The 17098-nt window shown below is 44.1% G+C and overlaps 1 protein-coding gene across 2 annotated transcripts in view; it reads right to left on the bottom strand.

Annotated features, from left to right (window-relative positions):
• SCAF4 (SR-related CTD associated factor 4) overlaps nt 1–14640 on the bottom strand; it is a 74250-nt gene extending 59610 nt beyond the window's left edge. Inside the window, exon 1 of one of the 2 annotated variants that reach the window (XM_005283907.5) lies at nt 14363–14640. In XM_005283907.5, the coding sequence (XP_005283964.1) occupies nt 14363–14392 (30 nt within the window). In that variant the 5' untranslated portion in view covers nt 14393–14640. The remainder of the gene's footprint in view (nt 1–14362) is intronic. The other variant, XM_024102770.3, reaches the window with a different exon arrangement.
• Between the last annotated feature and the right edge of the window lie 2458 nt (nt 14641–17098).

Consider the following 17098-nt stretch of genomic DNA (forward strand, 5'->3'; position numbering starts at 1 on the left):
GAGTGGGAATGTCCTGCTAAACTTTGGATCTTTTGTTATATACACTGAACCCAAATCAGGGTACATGCAGAAAAGTTATATTGTCACAAATCAGTAGAGAAGAGCATCATTCCAATAAAATTACCTATAAGACATGTCAAATTTCTCAATTTGAAAAGTGTCTTAAAATTCAACATCTTAATCAGTTTAAGAAACAGCACTTGGATAACCATGTAAAAACTGAAGTTCTTACTTTTTATGGCAATGAATATTTGATAAAATTAACCAAAAAGACACCAATTTAAAGCTTTAGAGAGTACTTTAAATTGACTACTTCATAACAGGGATCTTTCCCTATAATCCTCTCTCCCAGGCAACTGGACCTAAAACAGTAGATTTTCCTCCTTCCTCACTCTGCAGTGGAGCCAATCATATTCTATGTGGATCACACTTTAGGTTTCATATCTGCTCCCCAACCCCATCCACAGCTACTGACCTCATGGACTAAAGAAATGAAAGGTGGAGCCAAACTCCTCTCAGCATGTTCCATTTTCTCCCCTCTCCCCATGGTTGCTTGGAGCCACAGATACTCAGTTTGACAAATCAAAGCCACACCTCGAATCAAGCTGAGGCACTGGGGAGGGAACTGAGTAACAAAAAAATACCCCCGTCATCTAGGATGTTAAAAAAAAAGTCAAGGTGAAGACAGAAGTAAAATGAAGCTGCTTTATTTTAAAAAGGGATACTGTCAGCCTGAAGACTATGGAGGGTTGAAGTATTATAGCCCTGCTTCTGAATTCTGCTGATTTCAGTGTTTTAAAAATATATGTTTCTCTCTCCCATTTTATTGTGGGGGCGTTTCGCACAATAGGGAAAACTGACTATGTACAAATGCTGTCAAATCCATGAAGTAAAAAGCTGAAAAGAAAATTTCTCTAACCTTTCACTTATTAGTAGTCTTAATTGTTACTAGTAACAATAGTAGGAAAAGAATGTGATTTTTATTTTGCACAGTCTCAAATACTATCCCCAAATTAGAGTTTAACAGGAAATTCCAAATCTTATTTAAATTTGAAAGTCAGTGTGTGGTGGGAGTACAGCAAGCATGAGAGCCTTTTTACAGACAAGTGAAATTAAAGCCCTGCTTTTCTTTTTTACTGCTACTTCTGCAACCTACTGTGCTATGAAAATGAAAGCAATATTAAATAGCTTACTGAACTTAAACCAGCTGAACGTAAAGTACTTAAATTCATATGCAATCCTGCATACTCTTCCTTAAACTGTTAGCAAATAAAGTGTTCGGTAAAATATTCACAAAACCAATGCTCACAAAGCTTAGAAGGAGAAGAGTTACCACCTCATTTTCCAGGCTAATAAATACAACCAAACAAGAGGAACCAAACTTATGAACATTACTGGACTTTTAATAGGTAATGTCAAACAGGCAACAGTCATACTGACTAACTTACAAATGTCAATATATGTGCAAAAGGAGGAAATAATGTAGGGAATTATGGAGAATGGACTAGATGACCTACCAGGTCTTTCCTAACTCAGCGTAAAAGCTGTCCAGGCTCACATCCAAAGCTTGAAAAAAGCATCCGACAAATTTTCCCTCATAACAAAGTATACAAGAATTGCATTAATTTCATTCCGCAACTTATTTTGAGGACCTACTATGTTTGGAAGCAGCAGAGGAGCAGTGTTCTGAGACAAAGGATGAAAAAGAATTTTTTTACATGTGGCCTGATCTTAGAACCCCAAGGAAAAAGTCCAACTCTGTACATAGCAGATCCCAAAAAGAGCAGCAAAACAAAACGTAAGAATTCTGTCAGCTTCCCTCTGCCAAAAACTGTCTTTTGCCGACAAAACTGTGGAGCTATACACACCGCAATGCCACTTTTGGTGACAAAACTCTTGAGTTTTGGCGACAAAATAAAACCACCTCGATGAGAGAAAGTTTTTTTCAGAAAAGTTAAAGTAACAAAGCATCAGTGTACACGCTGCCATTATGTCGACATAACTGGCCTCCCCCAGTATCCCACAATGCCTGCCGTGACTGCTCTGCTCATTGTTTTGAACTCGGCTGCCCTGCAGACATGATGTGCCCCTCTTCTTTCAAAATTCTGGAAGCTTTGACATTCCTCAGTGTGGGAGCTCACAGAGCAGCTCAGGAGGCTGTGGGAGAACTTAGAAGGAATCAGAACCATTAATGTGGAATGGTGGGGCTTGTCTACACTGGCAATTTACAGCACTGCAACTAGAAGGGTCGGAATCTGGGGGGAGCATGGGCTGTTATAGTAGAAATAAGGGAGAGACAAGACAGAACTGGGTGTTGGGGGGAAATCAAATTGGTATCTTAGATGTCTGTATACTAATGCGAGAAGTATGGGGAATAAGCAGGAAGAACTCGAAATACTATTAAATAAACACAACTATGACATAGTTGGCATCACGGAGACTCAGTGGGACAATATGTATGACTGGAATATTGGTATAGCTTGCTCAGGAAGGACATGCAGGGAAAAAAGGGAGGACGTGTTGCCTTATATATTAAAAATGTATACACTTGGACTGAGGTTGAGATAGAAATAGGAGACAGACTTGTTGAAAGTCTCTGGGTAAGGATAAAAGGGGTAAAAAACAAGGGTGCTGTCATGGGAGGGATCTACTACAGACCACCAAACCAGGAAGAAGAGGTGGATGAAGCTTTTCTTAAACAACTAACACAATCATCCAAAGCACAGGACTTGGTGATGGGGGACTTCAACTACTCGAACATCTGTTGGGAAAACAACACAGCAGGGCACAGATTATTCAGTAAGTTCTTGGAAGGTATTGGAGACAATTTTTTATTATAAAAGATGGAGAAAGCTACTGGGGAGAGGCTGTTCTAGATTTGATTTTGACAAATAGGGAAGAACTGGTTGAGAATTTGAAAGTGGAAGGCAACTTGGGTGAAAGGGATCATGAAACAGTAGAGTTCATTCTAAGGAATGGTAGGAGGGAGAACAGCACAATAAAGACAATGGATTTCAAGAAGGCAAACTTTTGCAAACTCAGGGAGTGGATAGGTAAAATCCCATGGGAAGCAAGTCTAAGGGGAAAAATAACTGATGATAGTTGGCAGTTTTTCAAAGAGACATTATTAAGGGCACAAGAGCAAACTATCTCACTGCGTAGGAAAGATAGGAAGTATGGCAAGAGACCACACTGGCTTAACCAGGAGATCTTCAATTATCTAAAACTCAAAAAAGAGTCCTACAAAAAGTGGAAACTCGGTCAAATTACAAAGAATGAATATAAACAAATAACACAAGTACGTAGGGACAAAATCAGAAAAGCCAAGGCACAAAACAAGATCAAACTAGCTAGGGACATAAAAGGAACGAAGAAAACATTCTACAAATACGTTAGAAGCAAGAGGAAGACCAAGGACAGAGTAGGTCGTTACTCAACGAGGGGGGAAAGACAGTAACAGAAAATGTGGAAATGGCAGAGGTCCTTAATGATGTCTTTCTTTCAGTTTTCACCAAGAAGGTTGGTGGCAACTGGACATCTAACATAGTGAATGTCAGTGAAAATGAGGTAGGATCATAGTCTAAAATAAGGAAAGAACAAGTCAAAAATTACTTAGACAAGTTAGATGTCTTCAAATCAACAGGGCCTGATGAAATGCATCCTAGAATACTCAAGGAGCTGACTGAGGAGACATCTGAGCCATTAACAATTATCTTTGAAAAGTCATGGAAGACGGAAGACATTCCAGAAGACTGGAAAAGGGCAAATATAGTGCCCATCTATAAAAAGGGAAATAAGGACAACCCGGGGAATTACAAACCAATCAGCTTAATTTCTGTACCGAGAAAGATAATGAAGCAAATAATTAAGCAATCAATTTGCAAACACCTAAAAGATAATAAGGTGATAAATAACAGTCTGCATGGATTTGTCAAGATCATATCAAACCAACCTGATAGCTTTCTTTGACAGGGTAACAAGCCTTGTAAATGGGGGGAAGCGGTAGATGTACAGAGAGGTGAAAACATTATCTTGACTTTAGTAAGGCTTTTGATACTGTCTCACATGACCTTCTCATAAACAAACTGGAGAAATACAACCTAGATGAAGCTTCTATAAGGTAAGTGCATAACTGGTTGGAAAATCGTTCCCAGAGAGTAGTTATCAGTGGTTCACAGTCATGCTGGAAGGGCATAACTAGTGGGGTCCTGCAGGGATCGGTTCTGGGTCCGGTTCTGTTCATGCGGCCCGCGAGCCCCTCGCAGCCTCCCCACTGTCCCCCAGTGTTTACCAGAGCGACGGCCGGACGTGCACCGGAAGCAGGGCAGGCTCCCTGCCTGCCTGCCCTGCCCCCACACCACTCCGGGAAGAGGCTGGAACGTGGGGAAGGGGAGGGCGGAGGGGCTGTGTGTTTCTGTTGCTTTAGGCAGCACCCCCAGCAGCTCCCATTGGCCAGGAACAGGGATCCACGGCCAATGGGAGCAGCTGGAGGCAGTGCCTCAAGCAACAGAAAGACACAGCCCCTCCGCCACCCCCTTCCCCACAATCCGCGGCCAATGGGAGCAGCTGGAGGCGGTGCCTCAAGCAACAGAAACACACAGCCCCTCCACGCCCCCTTCCCCATGTTCCAGCCTCTTGCGGGGGCAGGGCAGGCAGGCAGGGAGCCTGCCCTGCCCCTGGTACGCGCCAGGCCAGATCCTGCCCCCCCAAATCCCTCCTACAGCCAAACCCCCTGCCCTGAGCCCCCTGCCGCACCCTGTACCCCGACCCCCTGCCATACCCTGCACCCCGATCCCCGCCTCACCCCTCACCCTTCCTGCATCCCAACCCACTGCCCTGAGCCCCATGCCGCACCCCTCCTGCACCCCAACCCCCTGCCGTACCCTGCACCCCGACCCCCTGCCCTGAGCCCCCTGCCGCACCTTGCAACCCGACCCCCTGCCCTGAGCCCCCTGCCGCATCCCACACTCCTCTTGCACCCCGACCCCCTGCCCTGAACCCCTGCCGCACCCTGCACCCTGACCCCTTGCTGTACCCCTCACTCCTCCTGCACCCCACACCCCAACTCCCTGCCCTGAGCCCCCACCATACCCCACACCCCTCCTGCACCCCCTGGGGGCAGGGAGGGGGCAGAGTTGGGGTGGGGATTTCAGGGAAGGGGTTGGAAGAGGCGGGGCCTCATGGAAGGGGTGGAATGGGTGCGGGGACTGAGGGCGGCGGGGGGAGGGGGTGTCAGTAATGCGGTCCTTGGGCCAATGTACTAGTCCTCATGGTCATTTGAGTTTGAGACCCCGGGTCTAGATAATACTTAGCCCTGCCTTGAGTGCAGGGGCCTGGACTAGATGACCTCTCGAGGTCCCTTCCAGTTCTATGATTCTAAGAGCTGCTAGTGTGGATGCGCTCTGCCAACATAAGGAGCACAGACAGTGTGGACATGCAACAGTGGTTTAATTAAAGCAGCATAACTTTTATTGATAACTCCGCAGTGTAGACAAGGCTTAAACACCAGCAGCTGACCTTTGTCAACAAGATATTGCCTTTGAACCCTCTACCCCCAACTTTGATATTGACTACTGGCTACTAAGTTTCTGGTGATTTTTTTCAAGCCTTGTTTAGGGTCAAGAGAAAATAGTTCAATATATTATAGATATCTTCAGCAGACTATCAAAGAATGTTCCTAAGTGAGTCTAAGTTTTCCAACAAACACGTTGAAGAAAATTTCTCCAAAAGCAGGTTTTCCATAGTCCATGTATACTGCCACTTACCCGCAAGTTCCAAATCCCCGTCTGTAGCACAAGGAAGTTTTAATTTAAGGCAACTCATCAAGGAAATCTAATGAAGCAGACTTTGAAAGCATTTTCCCCATACACACAAGTACATCAACTACAACGTAATATCAAAGAGCAAGGAAGTAGGGGACAATTCCAGAAACAATGATAAAGATAGACCACTTTTTTTAAATTTTGACAAGGAACAACAGAGGCAGAGAAATACCAAGAATCCCCATATGAAGTTAGGGCAAAGGATAGTGGTAAACACTGAAAGTTTTTAAACTGAAGTTTGCAAAGACAAGAAAAAAATATATTTGGGGCTGGGCATGATCTTTAAAAAATACAAGTACCACATAACATCTGTATCTTTTGGGAAATACCAAATGTGAGACATAATTATACATTTTGCGAACCTGAACCTGAACAGGGTTCAGTAGCTTCCACCAGTATTAAATACCATGGCACACAAACATGAAGCTGTGAAGGTTTGCAAACTGCTTTAAGGAGTTCAAACAATTACCCACTTTTCAGAAAAAGAGGTCTGTGTCTGATATGACAAGTCTCAAACTTCCGAGTTAATAGTTCTTCACATCAATATCAGTTACTTAATTGGCCAGCAGCAAATGCTGAAAACTGGGCATCTAAGACTAAGAAGAATGTCTTTCTACATACACAGCCAGGGCCTGACTTTCAAAGGAACTGAGCACACACAACTCCACTGAAGTGAATGAGCAATATATGCATTGAGCACCTCTGAAAAATCTTTACCTTTAGTAATAAAATCAACCTACTACATTACATCTTATCAGGTGCTGAGACATTAAACCAGGGGTAGGCAACCTATGGAACGCGTGCCAAAGGCAGCACACGAGCTGATTTTCAGTGGCACTCACACTGCGCGGGTCCTGGCCACCGGTCCGGAGGGCTCTGCATTTTAATTTTAAATGAAGCTTCTTAAACATTTTAAAAACCTTATTTACTTTACATACAACAATAGTTTAGTTCTATATTATAGACTTATAGAAAGAGACCTTCTAAAAACGTTAAAATGTATTACTGGCACGCGAAACCTTAAATCAGAGTGAATAAATGAAGACTCGGCACACCACTTCTGAAAGGTTGCCGACCCCTGCATTAAAGTATGTGTTCCTATACAGTACTATGCTGTTGCTTGCTTGACTGCTTGTACAGTCTTGTTCTAAACATATAAATAAGAAGGCTTCATAAAAATTAGCACATAAGGAATCCAAGAACAGATTTTTTTTCTACAAGTGTGTTGAATACATTTGAATTACAGTTAGAAATATTTTTCACTGACAATATTATAGGTTATTCAAATACAATTTTAGATATTTGCTCATATGCCTATGCAAAATTAACGGAATATTTGCAGGAAGGGATGGAGGAGGAAGGAAAGAAGAAAACAACAAAATACATATGCTACCAAAGCACCAGTAATACTACAGGATTATCAGACTGAAAAGGTCTAGCTAGAGATAGACACAAAAAATGAATGGGTCCAGGGTCTACCTGCTGGCTAGAAGCCTGGTCCTTACCCTACCACAAATCCCCAGAGCTACTGAGAAAAGAGAAATGTTGGAATTCCTACGAAATTTCTGCTCTTGGGCTGTGGCTCAGAGGATCCATCATTAGTATCAGCCTCTGATATGTGAACTATGACGCTTAGCAACTACTAGCTGCTGCCAAGGGTAAGAGACCATCATAAACTGCACAGTTGTCAGTTTATGTTCTTTGGAAGATGAAGCCACAGCCTAATTTGTCCAGAGATAAATCAAGGGTAGTCTAGCATACATGAGACTTAGTCCACTAAAGTATTCCTGCTGACTAGAAGGATAAACTCACAAAGTTAGGAGTCCATTTGGCACAAACTTCTTTATAAACACTTTCAAATGGAAATGAAAAAGTATGTGGGAGAGGATTTAGTTTTGGTATGAACTACTTAGTTCAGTAGCCCAAAACCTGAAACATTATCTGCCTACTAAGATCAATTTATTAATTTATTTCTATCTTCATAGATCTACTCCCCTTGAAGGTTGCTTCTCTTCATTTCCCCATTTTTTTACTTCTGCTAGTCTCTGACAGGATCCTCCACCTTTCTTGTTCTCTGTCTCTTGTTCAGAAGGAATGTGATCCTTCAGGATCACACTGATACTGCTCCTTCAGTTGCTCTGAAGTGGCCACTAAAGCAATGCAAAGCACCTTCCTTACCCCAGAAGATGAATTTGCTGCTGCTGCAATAATCTCAGTCCTGGTAGTACAGTAAATGAAGGACCAAGCTTAATCCCAAATTCTGATGTACTGCAACTATCATACCCTTCTAACTGCATATATTTACTCCTCCTCTTCCCTTGCACCCCTCTCCCCTCAATGTACATCCACTGCTGCTGCTTATGCACTCAGAATAACCCCTAAGGATATCTGGAGAGTAACACTGGCATGATCCCAGGCTATGCCTACACAGTGCCATAGTGCGGACTACAGGCGCATGAACTGCAGAGTGCACCAGAGTTGTGCTTTAACTGCCCCATGTGGATGCTACTGCTGCAAATTAAAAAGTACCTAGTTCACATTAAGATACTCTTTGGTGTACTCTGCAATTCACACCGCTATAGTCTGCACTGAGATGCAGTGTAGACAAGCCCCTAGCCTGTTTCACTCTACTGCCCCTGCAGACATGGGAAACATGCTTTCTGCAGGAGCAACAAAGGCATGACCTTCAATTGCCTTTTGAACCAAGATGGCCAGGAGAGAGAAACAGCAATGTTCGTCTTTCCTCCTAGCATCAGAGATTGGTAACTGTGCCTCTCCTGCTCTTCCATACAACAAAGTATAAAATAACTAGGACTGCATCAGTTTCCATATACCACTGCACTAGCCGGGGAAATATTGTGCAAGATCTCTCAGAGAATTCTCTTAATATGGCCTAGGGGGAACAGAACACAGGAAACCCATGTTTCTGTACCAAGTTTAAAACCTTGAACGCAGACATAAATCACTGACAAAAACTTTGTCAACGTGAAACTAAGGTTGCCTGGTGGTATATCATGCCTTTTCAGAATGCCAGGTTCAGCAAAAAAACAGAAAATAAAGCATTAAGATGCTTCAAACTCAAACTTTTGAAAAGTGGGAAATACAGAGGTTAGGCACACACCTACATAACCTGAACTCTGCTTTCTCTGAGTGATGCCCCAATATGCCCATAACACATTCATGGTACCTAACAGGAGCTACGTACATCTGCTCTACATTTAGACACACAGTTTACCCTACAGAAAGAACCCTTCATCTGCTAAAATCTATAACCCCTTCTCCCTTATGCAAAAGATGCCATGTAACATTCCTTTAATTAAATCCACAGATCACACTCATCTCCCACCAGCCTGTGCCCTGCTACTGACAGAACCTACATGACTCAATACTTGAAAGGAGGAATATTGGATCTCTCAGGATATACATGCATCTCTTTCCTTTGCACTGACACCCTACTAACAAGGGCACAGCCCTCCAGATCCTCTCATATCACAATCACAGCTCTTCCAAACTACTCCAATTAATCCCTCCACTATTCAGTACAGCTACACCTAACACAATGAATGCAGCTGAAATGCATGCAGATAATTCCCAGAAGCTATTGCCAGCACAAAGGAGGGGAGAGTTAAAGTTGTGGTAGTCCTTCCTTACTTCCTGCTTTTCAGAAGTCTGAGTTTGAAATACTTGGTTTTCACATGTTTGAGTTTTGCTGAACTTGACTTTCTTGAAAGACACAATACATCACTGGGCAACCTTAACTCTATGTTAATTAAGTTTTTTGCCAGTGAATTTTCTAGTTTTTTCAACAGAAAGAAAGAAAAACAAACAGAAAGATGTGTGTCTGGTAAGAGTTGATGGTCATTTAGGCAATTGTATTTATCATGTAGGTTTGCTGTAGGGATGCTACTGTGGCCAGGTAAGGATAGTACCTAGTTCTTACATGGCACTTTTCATCAGTAGATCTCAACACCACTTTCCTAAGAGGATAATGTCATTATCCCCATTGTACAGATGGGGAAACTGACACACTGAGAAATTACGTGACTTGGCCAACATCACCCCTACCACTTTGTTATTGTGGAATAGGAATAATGGTCATGCTCTAAAATGTTTGGAGTGTGTAATTGCTAACAGGGACGGTGAAAGAAGTCTCACACATGTTATATGCCCCCCAAAGTTGAGTTTTATTACACAGTGGTTACAGTAACTTTAAGGACCTGTGAGAAAATTGATGTGTGTGTGTGGGGGGGAGGGAGATAGATAACACCCCAGCAACATATAGCCCCCTCCATCATTTCCAGCTCACCCTCCCCTTGTTGTCCCATCGAGCCATCAGAACTTCAGAAGCCAGGTATGCACAAAAAATGCTGGTAGAATCTGTGAACTTTAATAAAAACATTTTCCGGGGATGCTGTATCTTGGGAACCTCTTGCTCAAATAACCCCAATTTGATTCACTGTCCCCATCTCACATCCCCATGAAGCACAGGAAAAGTCAAGCCAACACAAGTACATATGTGGATTTTACAGCACTCAATCATCTCAATCTTAACTGTAGAGCACCGATACTCCACACCTCCCCAAACCTAAACCCCCTCTCTTGCTGTGCCACCCACCTCCATGTCACCACTCCCAGTCTGACCTCCTGCCACCCTCAATGCAGCTCCACTCCCCTATCCCCCCCACTCCTCCGCTCCCAAACCCCACTACCATCCCAGCAAGCATTTGCATGCAGAATTTATTTTCTGGTTCAATACATTTCCCCAAAACACACCTGACAGACATACTTTAGCAACATGCCTCCAATCTTTTTCAGATTTCTGCTCTAGGTCAGACTTGAACTCACACTGGCTGGGTGTAGCTCTAGCTCAATGGCTACTGCATATCCCCTTTAGCTACCCAGCTGTAGTGAAAACTTGCTGGCCAGTAAGCCTGAACGTTAGGCATATGCCTAACTAGAGAGCTGAACTCTCTTGCTATTGTTTTCAATTTGCTCCCCTCCAGGGGCAGTGGATTCCCTGCAATAGCTGGAGTACATATCCTGCAATGGAGACCATTTTGGGCACGATCAGTTCCTTGGCTCTGAACAAAAATATGTTGGCAGACTCCATCAACCTTTAGAAAAGCTGTTTTTTTGGAGGGAGAAGAGATTTTATCTCAGTATCCCTCATGATCAAATTACCCCAAATTTGGATCACTTACTCTACTCTGCATCTCCACAGAGCAAACCAAATTTCGGGGCAATCCAAGTAACGATGCAGATTTTAGAGCATTTAGAAGAGTCAGGCTTTAAACAGAAAGCTGTTCTAACTTTAATTATAGCAGAGCTAGCATTGCACTATAATACTGCGCTCTTCATGTAAGGAAATAATGCTAGCTGATAACAGGTGAGTGACTACGGAAAAGATTGGGAGGAAAAGATAGAGGTACACTGACATTGCAAAATGAGATCAATCATTAGCATAAGATTGCTATACTAGATCAAATATTCAATTGTCTGGTCAACTGCCCATGCATAAATAATAAAGAACTAAGCTACAGTTGTAGACAAAGAAGAAATGCCCACCCAAGTATCCATTCTCTTCAGGGGGGGGGGGGGGAGAAGGGGGTTTACTGACTTGAAGTACAGTGTCTTTATCACCACCCTGAGTCACATGTAGAAGTGAGTGATGACACCGCTTGGTTCTTAACAATCATAAAATTATAACAATGCACAATTATCAGTCTGTTGGCTCTTATATTACTTCCACTGGCAAAGCTGAGTACAGAAGCTTAGGCCAAGTCTACACTAAAAAGTCAGGTCGACCCAGCTACGTAACTCCGGGTGTGAAAAATACACACCCGAGTGATGTAATTAAGCCAACCTAACTCCCTGTAGAGACAGTGCTAGGTCAATGGAAAAATTCTTCCATCGATCTAGCTACCGCCTCCTGGGGAGCTGGATTAACTACAGCTACCCTCCTGTCGGTGTAGCACGTCTACTCTGAAGTGCTACAGCACTGCCACTGCAGCATTTCTAGTGCAGACATAGCCTTACTGTGCAGAGGCCTATAATAAGCAGTACTGGTCCCTAATTTTTATAATTGCTAAATTAACCAATTTTTTTTTTCAAATTCGAAAGCTAAACCTACACTGCCAAACCAAAATATAACCGAAATGAACATTGGAAAAGAAACATTACATGCTTTTTTCACATGGGTGTCAAGGTCATCTTTTTGGTATACTAGTTTTCTCAAGAAATGTGTTAGTAAGATTTTGCACTTCAACATGTTACCCATTAGTTATGCTCACTATATGTTTAACTACAATACTGTATAGCTGAAGGGTAATACACTACATTACTGGGTTACCAAATACCACCAATTGGCAATATCTGCTCAAAATTTGAGTAAAAATATAGTAGGCAGAATAACTGTTTGTTTAGCACAAATGATGTGCTTATTGCTGTAGAAAATTTAGTGTTTTCCCAAATCAGTTTACAATCCAACATAAAGATATAGAGAAAAGGACAAACTGGGAAGTTCAGAGAAGGGATTAAGAGCCAAGTTTTTTAGTTAGTTTTCAAATATATAAACTAATTCCTTGTGGGCATCAAAAGAAAGCCAGGAAACTAAATGTTGAACTGAACAGATGAGTAAATCCCATTGAGCATAAAGTTAAGCAACTGCTCAAGTGACTGCAGAATTGGAACCATAGAGAATAAGCCATTTTGTGAGGGAAATCATATTAAAATCTCAACTGGATACATTTTTTAATACAATTTAGTCTTCACGTAAGTTATCAAACAAATTCTGCAGAGTTACCAGAATTTCAAGTACTCTTTTTTATTCTGTATCCAGAAGTAAAATATTGACAGAGTCAGGCATCATACATTTACTATTTCTTGGGCACCCAGATGTGTTATTTAAGACATATCCATTTTGAATACATCAGAATGAGATTACTTAAAATACCAAGAGATACTGATGGTTATCTAAATTAACACATTTACGTAAATCATTTGGGTCAGCAAATAAAATTTGTATACTTATATGAATGGCATTTTGTCCAATATCAGCAAAGTTAAGCCGTACAAGGAAGCAATATAATGAGATGAATGAAGTGGCAAGCACTGCTAGTATCTCCAGTGATATTTAGACAGGTAAAAGCTATTTCTGTCCTACATGCTAATAAGAGTAGAAAGCACATCATATGTGCAATCTAACTCCAATTAATTTAATTTAGTAGATTTCTGTTTAAAAACACCACCACTGAAATGCCTGAAATGTGGAAAATGGATAGTCATCAAACTACCAATTGTGACAAAATAAGGAACGTGTCAATTTAAATGAAAAGTGCTGGTTAAAATTCACACTCAAAATTCAATACTTAGCTATGGAGTTATCTGTATTGTTTCAAAATGTAAAGACCTCATGAATAGAATAGAAAAAACATACCATAAAGAGAAAAATACAAAGTCAGTTATTTAGTAAAGGATAAGTAGGTATGTAATTGTGTTCATAATGATACTCTAGTCTAGTGCAACTGACAAGCAGATGCAAGGAATGAACTTTACACAGCATGACTTTGTCACATGAGAGCAGTCTGCCATTTTTACTGTTTCTGTTCAGCAACCACTCACAGCACACTAACCTTCAAAATGCATTACACATTCTGGAATAAGTCTTGCAAACCTTACATTTAAGATAGGATTAGATTTGGCAGGTTACTTGCAATGAAAACACACTACAATTAACACCTTGTGTGGCCCTAAAATGATTTGCAAGAACATCCTATGTACCAAAACTTTAAATAAAAGTTCTCTCCAACTACATTAAATTTAGGTGGGGGAAAAAACTTTAGACATCAGGGTCTGGCCTATATTGATGTCCAATTTGGAAGGCACAATCGCTGGTATATTATTGCCTAGCTAGAGAGTTTTCAGATCAGGCAGAGTTGCAGTCGAAAGAAGAGTGACGGAGATGGCACAAGGGCCTTCCATGCCTCATGAAAGGAGACCGGTCCCTACTTCTCCCCACCCGCCACATAATTCATTTCATCAGACGCTGCTCCGTACCCACACACAGAGAAGTTCCTGCACGATCGCGGGCAGCCCCTTCGTTTGGGGCTGCCCAGCCCGTGCTATCGGCCGCCCGTTCACGTGGTCGCTTCCTCCCCCAGCGCTGGCAGGGAACAAGGCGCCTCGGCTGTGAACCGCCCGGAGTAACGCCTGGGCGCGAGGGCCCGGCCGCGCTCCCCAGCTCCCCGCGCGCTGTGCGTGCGGCAGGGAGGGGACGGTGATCCCCCGGCCTCTCCCGGAGTAACGCGGCGCTGGCCGCTCCTGGGCCGCCCGGCCTCCGTCAGACCCAGGGGGCCCGAACAGCCTCGGAGGCGAGGAGAGGCCGCAGGCCGCCCGCTACCTGGGTCTCCGCGGAAGCCTTGGCCAGGCCTCTCCCTCGCCCCGGGGCCGGAAGCCGCGGGACAGGCAGCCGCGATAGCGGCTTCGTGATCCCCAGAACCGATTCCCGGGTCCGGCCTCCCCCCGCGCTCCCCGGCTCCCACCTCCTGGTTGAAGGCGTTCACGGCCTCCATGTTGGCGGCGGCTGGTGCGGGTGCCCGCGGCGGCGTGAGGCGCGCGGGGGGAGGCTCGGTCCCGCTCAGGGGCTCCGCGCTAACATGTCCGTTCGGCGGCGAAGCTCTGCGCGCAGGCGGCGTCTCGCTGGCAGGGCCCCGCACAGATCGTCTCTCCCAGCGGGATGGCGGAGGGAGCCCACGCCGCGCACAGCACCCTGGGATCGCGTAGGCCTCCCGGCCCCGCGCCACCCACAGGAGAGCGCGCGCGCGCGGCGCGGTTGCAGGGACGCCACGTGACCATCCCCCTCCACTGTTACTATCCCGAGCCCCGCCATGTCAGCAGCGGCCCCGCCCCCGGGGAGAGGGGGCAATGGGCGGGGCGGGGAGAGATAAATCCCTCGCTTCCCTCCCCTCCCGCACAGAAGGGGTGTTTGCCGGGCGGAGAAAGGGGTCTGGTTCACCTAGCCAAAGGGGGGGGATGAGTGAGCACGCACTCTGCTTCCTCCCTCCCCCCCCCCCCCGCAGAGGGAGGAGGGAGCCCCAGTGCAAGGAGGCCAGCAGTGGCTCAGCGCTCCCGAAGCGCAGGGAGCTCTGCCTTTGCCTGTGCACGTAGCTGGCCCTGGTGTCCAGAGACTAGCAAGTGTCCCGAGGAAGGTGGCTCCCCAGATGAATATGGGCCAATGGGCTTAGCATTTGAGGAGCCCCTGGGGGCTGCTGGGCTGGTCTGGAGGGCGTGCATAGCAATAGCTCCAAGTACAGTGAGGGCTGTGTGTAAGGTGAGCAAAGTGCCTAGGGTCACAGAGAGAGATGTGTACGTTTGGGCTTCCCAAACTAGCCTGGAGGCCCATTTTGTGTCCTAAGTCATACTGAGTACGTGGTCAGCAAAGGCTGTGTTTCAATAGCGATGTAAGTCTTTGAGGGACCATTGTGACTTTCTGTTGGATGCCTTTGTAGGGTTACCAAGGAAAGTACTGATGCCAGTGTATTGGAGAAGTCAGCGTTTATTCAGTGAGACAGTGGGATGTTCTTCCCAGCCCCACAGTGTTCTTTTTAATGGGGGCCTCTTTTTGTTTTTTTTTCCCTCATGATGCTCTGGTGTTGCTAAATATCATGATTTTTATTGTGAGATCCATGATATTTGGTGATTTCTTAACCCACCAGCTCATAATAGTCAGTGGATTACAGGAGAATCTCAGCTTTTTTTCTTTAAGCAACTTTCTAGCCCTCAGAGTTGAAGAGAAAAGCTGATTCTGAGCACCCTAAGAGCTCATCAGCCAGAAGGAAAATAAATAGAACCCAACATTAATTATTTTAACTCATGATTTTTAAGCCAATCTCATCATTTGGGGGTGGAGGGACTGACCTATGATTTTTTTGAATGCTTGGTTGAGCAGTAGTGATTACCTGGGACCCTTGCGTACCCATTGCTATTGGATTGTAAAGTCATACCCTGACTGTACAAATCTTTCCCACACTTGAAGAGATCTGTGTAAAGTCTAAAGCTTGTCTCTTTCATCAACAGAAGCTGGTCCAGTAAAAGTTATTACCTCACCCACCTTGTCTGTATAGACCTTGAGGGATAGTAGTTCATCTACAGATTCAGCAAGTGTGGAATGTACATTTGAACGGCATAGGGCAAAGGGAAAGGTGATTAAAAATTAGAACAAACTATCAAGGGAAATGGTAGATTCCCATTTCTTGAAGTTTTCAAATCAAAACAGGGTGCTAGAAGTTTGCAACCTGTGCCAAACCCTGTAGAACCCAACTACAGGTATTGAGTTCAGGTCTGGTATGAAAATACCTGGACATGCTTTGGCTTGGGTCAGATTTGGATTGTGAAGGAGGCAGGCCACCACCAGTCTGGGGAGAGTGAAGGAAGGATGGTAACATTTGAATGGCCATACTGGGTTAGACCAGTGGTCGGTCTGTCTGTCTCAGTATCCCGTCTCTGACAGTGGATGATGCCAGATGCTTAGAGGGAATAAAGAGAATAGGGTAATTTAAAATCCAGTCCCAGCTTCTGGCAGTCAGAGATTTAGGAACTCCTGGAGCATGGGTTTGTGTCCCTGACCATCTTGGCTAATAGCCATTGATGAGCCTATTGTCTGGGAACTTGTCTAATTCTTTTTTTAAATAGTTATACTTTTGGCCTCACAATATCCGCTGGCAATGTGTTTCATAGGTTGACTGTGCATTGTGTAAAGAAATACTTTCTTTTGTTTGTTTCAAACCTGCTGCCTATTATTATCATTGGATGACCCCTAGTTCTTGTGTTATGCGAAAGGCTAAATAACATTTCCCGATTTGCTGTCTTCATGCCATTTGTGATTTTTATAGATTTCTATCATATCCCCTTTAGTCATGTCTTTTCTCAGCTGATCAGTCCCAGTGTTCTTAAATTTTCCTGGTATGAAAGCTGTTTCACACCCCTAATCATTTTCATTGCCCTTCTCTGCAGCTTTTCCAATTATATGTGTAAGTAAGTAAGAGGAACCAGTTCATACAACAAACCTCGATGCCAACTCTGCTCACATGTCTACACCAGCGACACCATCACAGGACCTAACCAGATGAGCTACAACATCACTGGTTCATTCACCTGCACGTCCACCAATGTTATATATGCCATCATGTGCCAGCAATGCCCCTCTGCTATGTACATCGGCCAAACTGGACAGTCCCTACGTAAAAGGATAAATGGACACAAGTCAGATATTTGGAATG

Source organism: Chrysemys picta, chromosome 1 (genome assembly GCF_011386835.1).
Source record: "Chrysemys picta bellii isolate R12L10 chromosome 1, ASM1138683v2, whole genome shotgun sequence".
Classification (NCBI taxonomy): domain Eukaryota; kingdom Metazoa; phylum Chordata; order Testudines; family Emydidae; genus Chrysemys; species Chrysemys picta.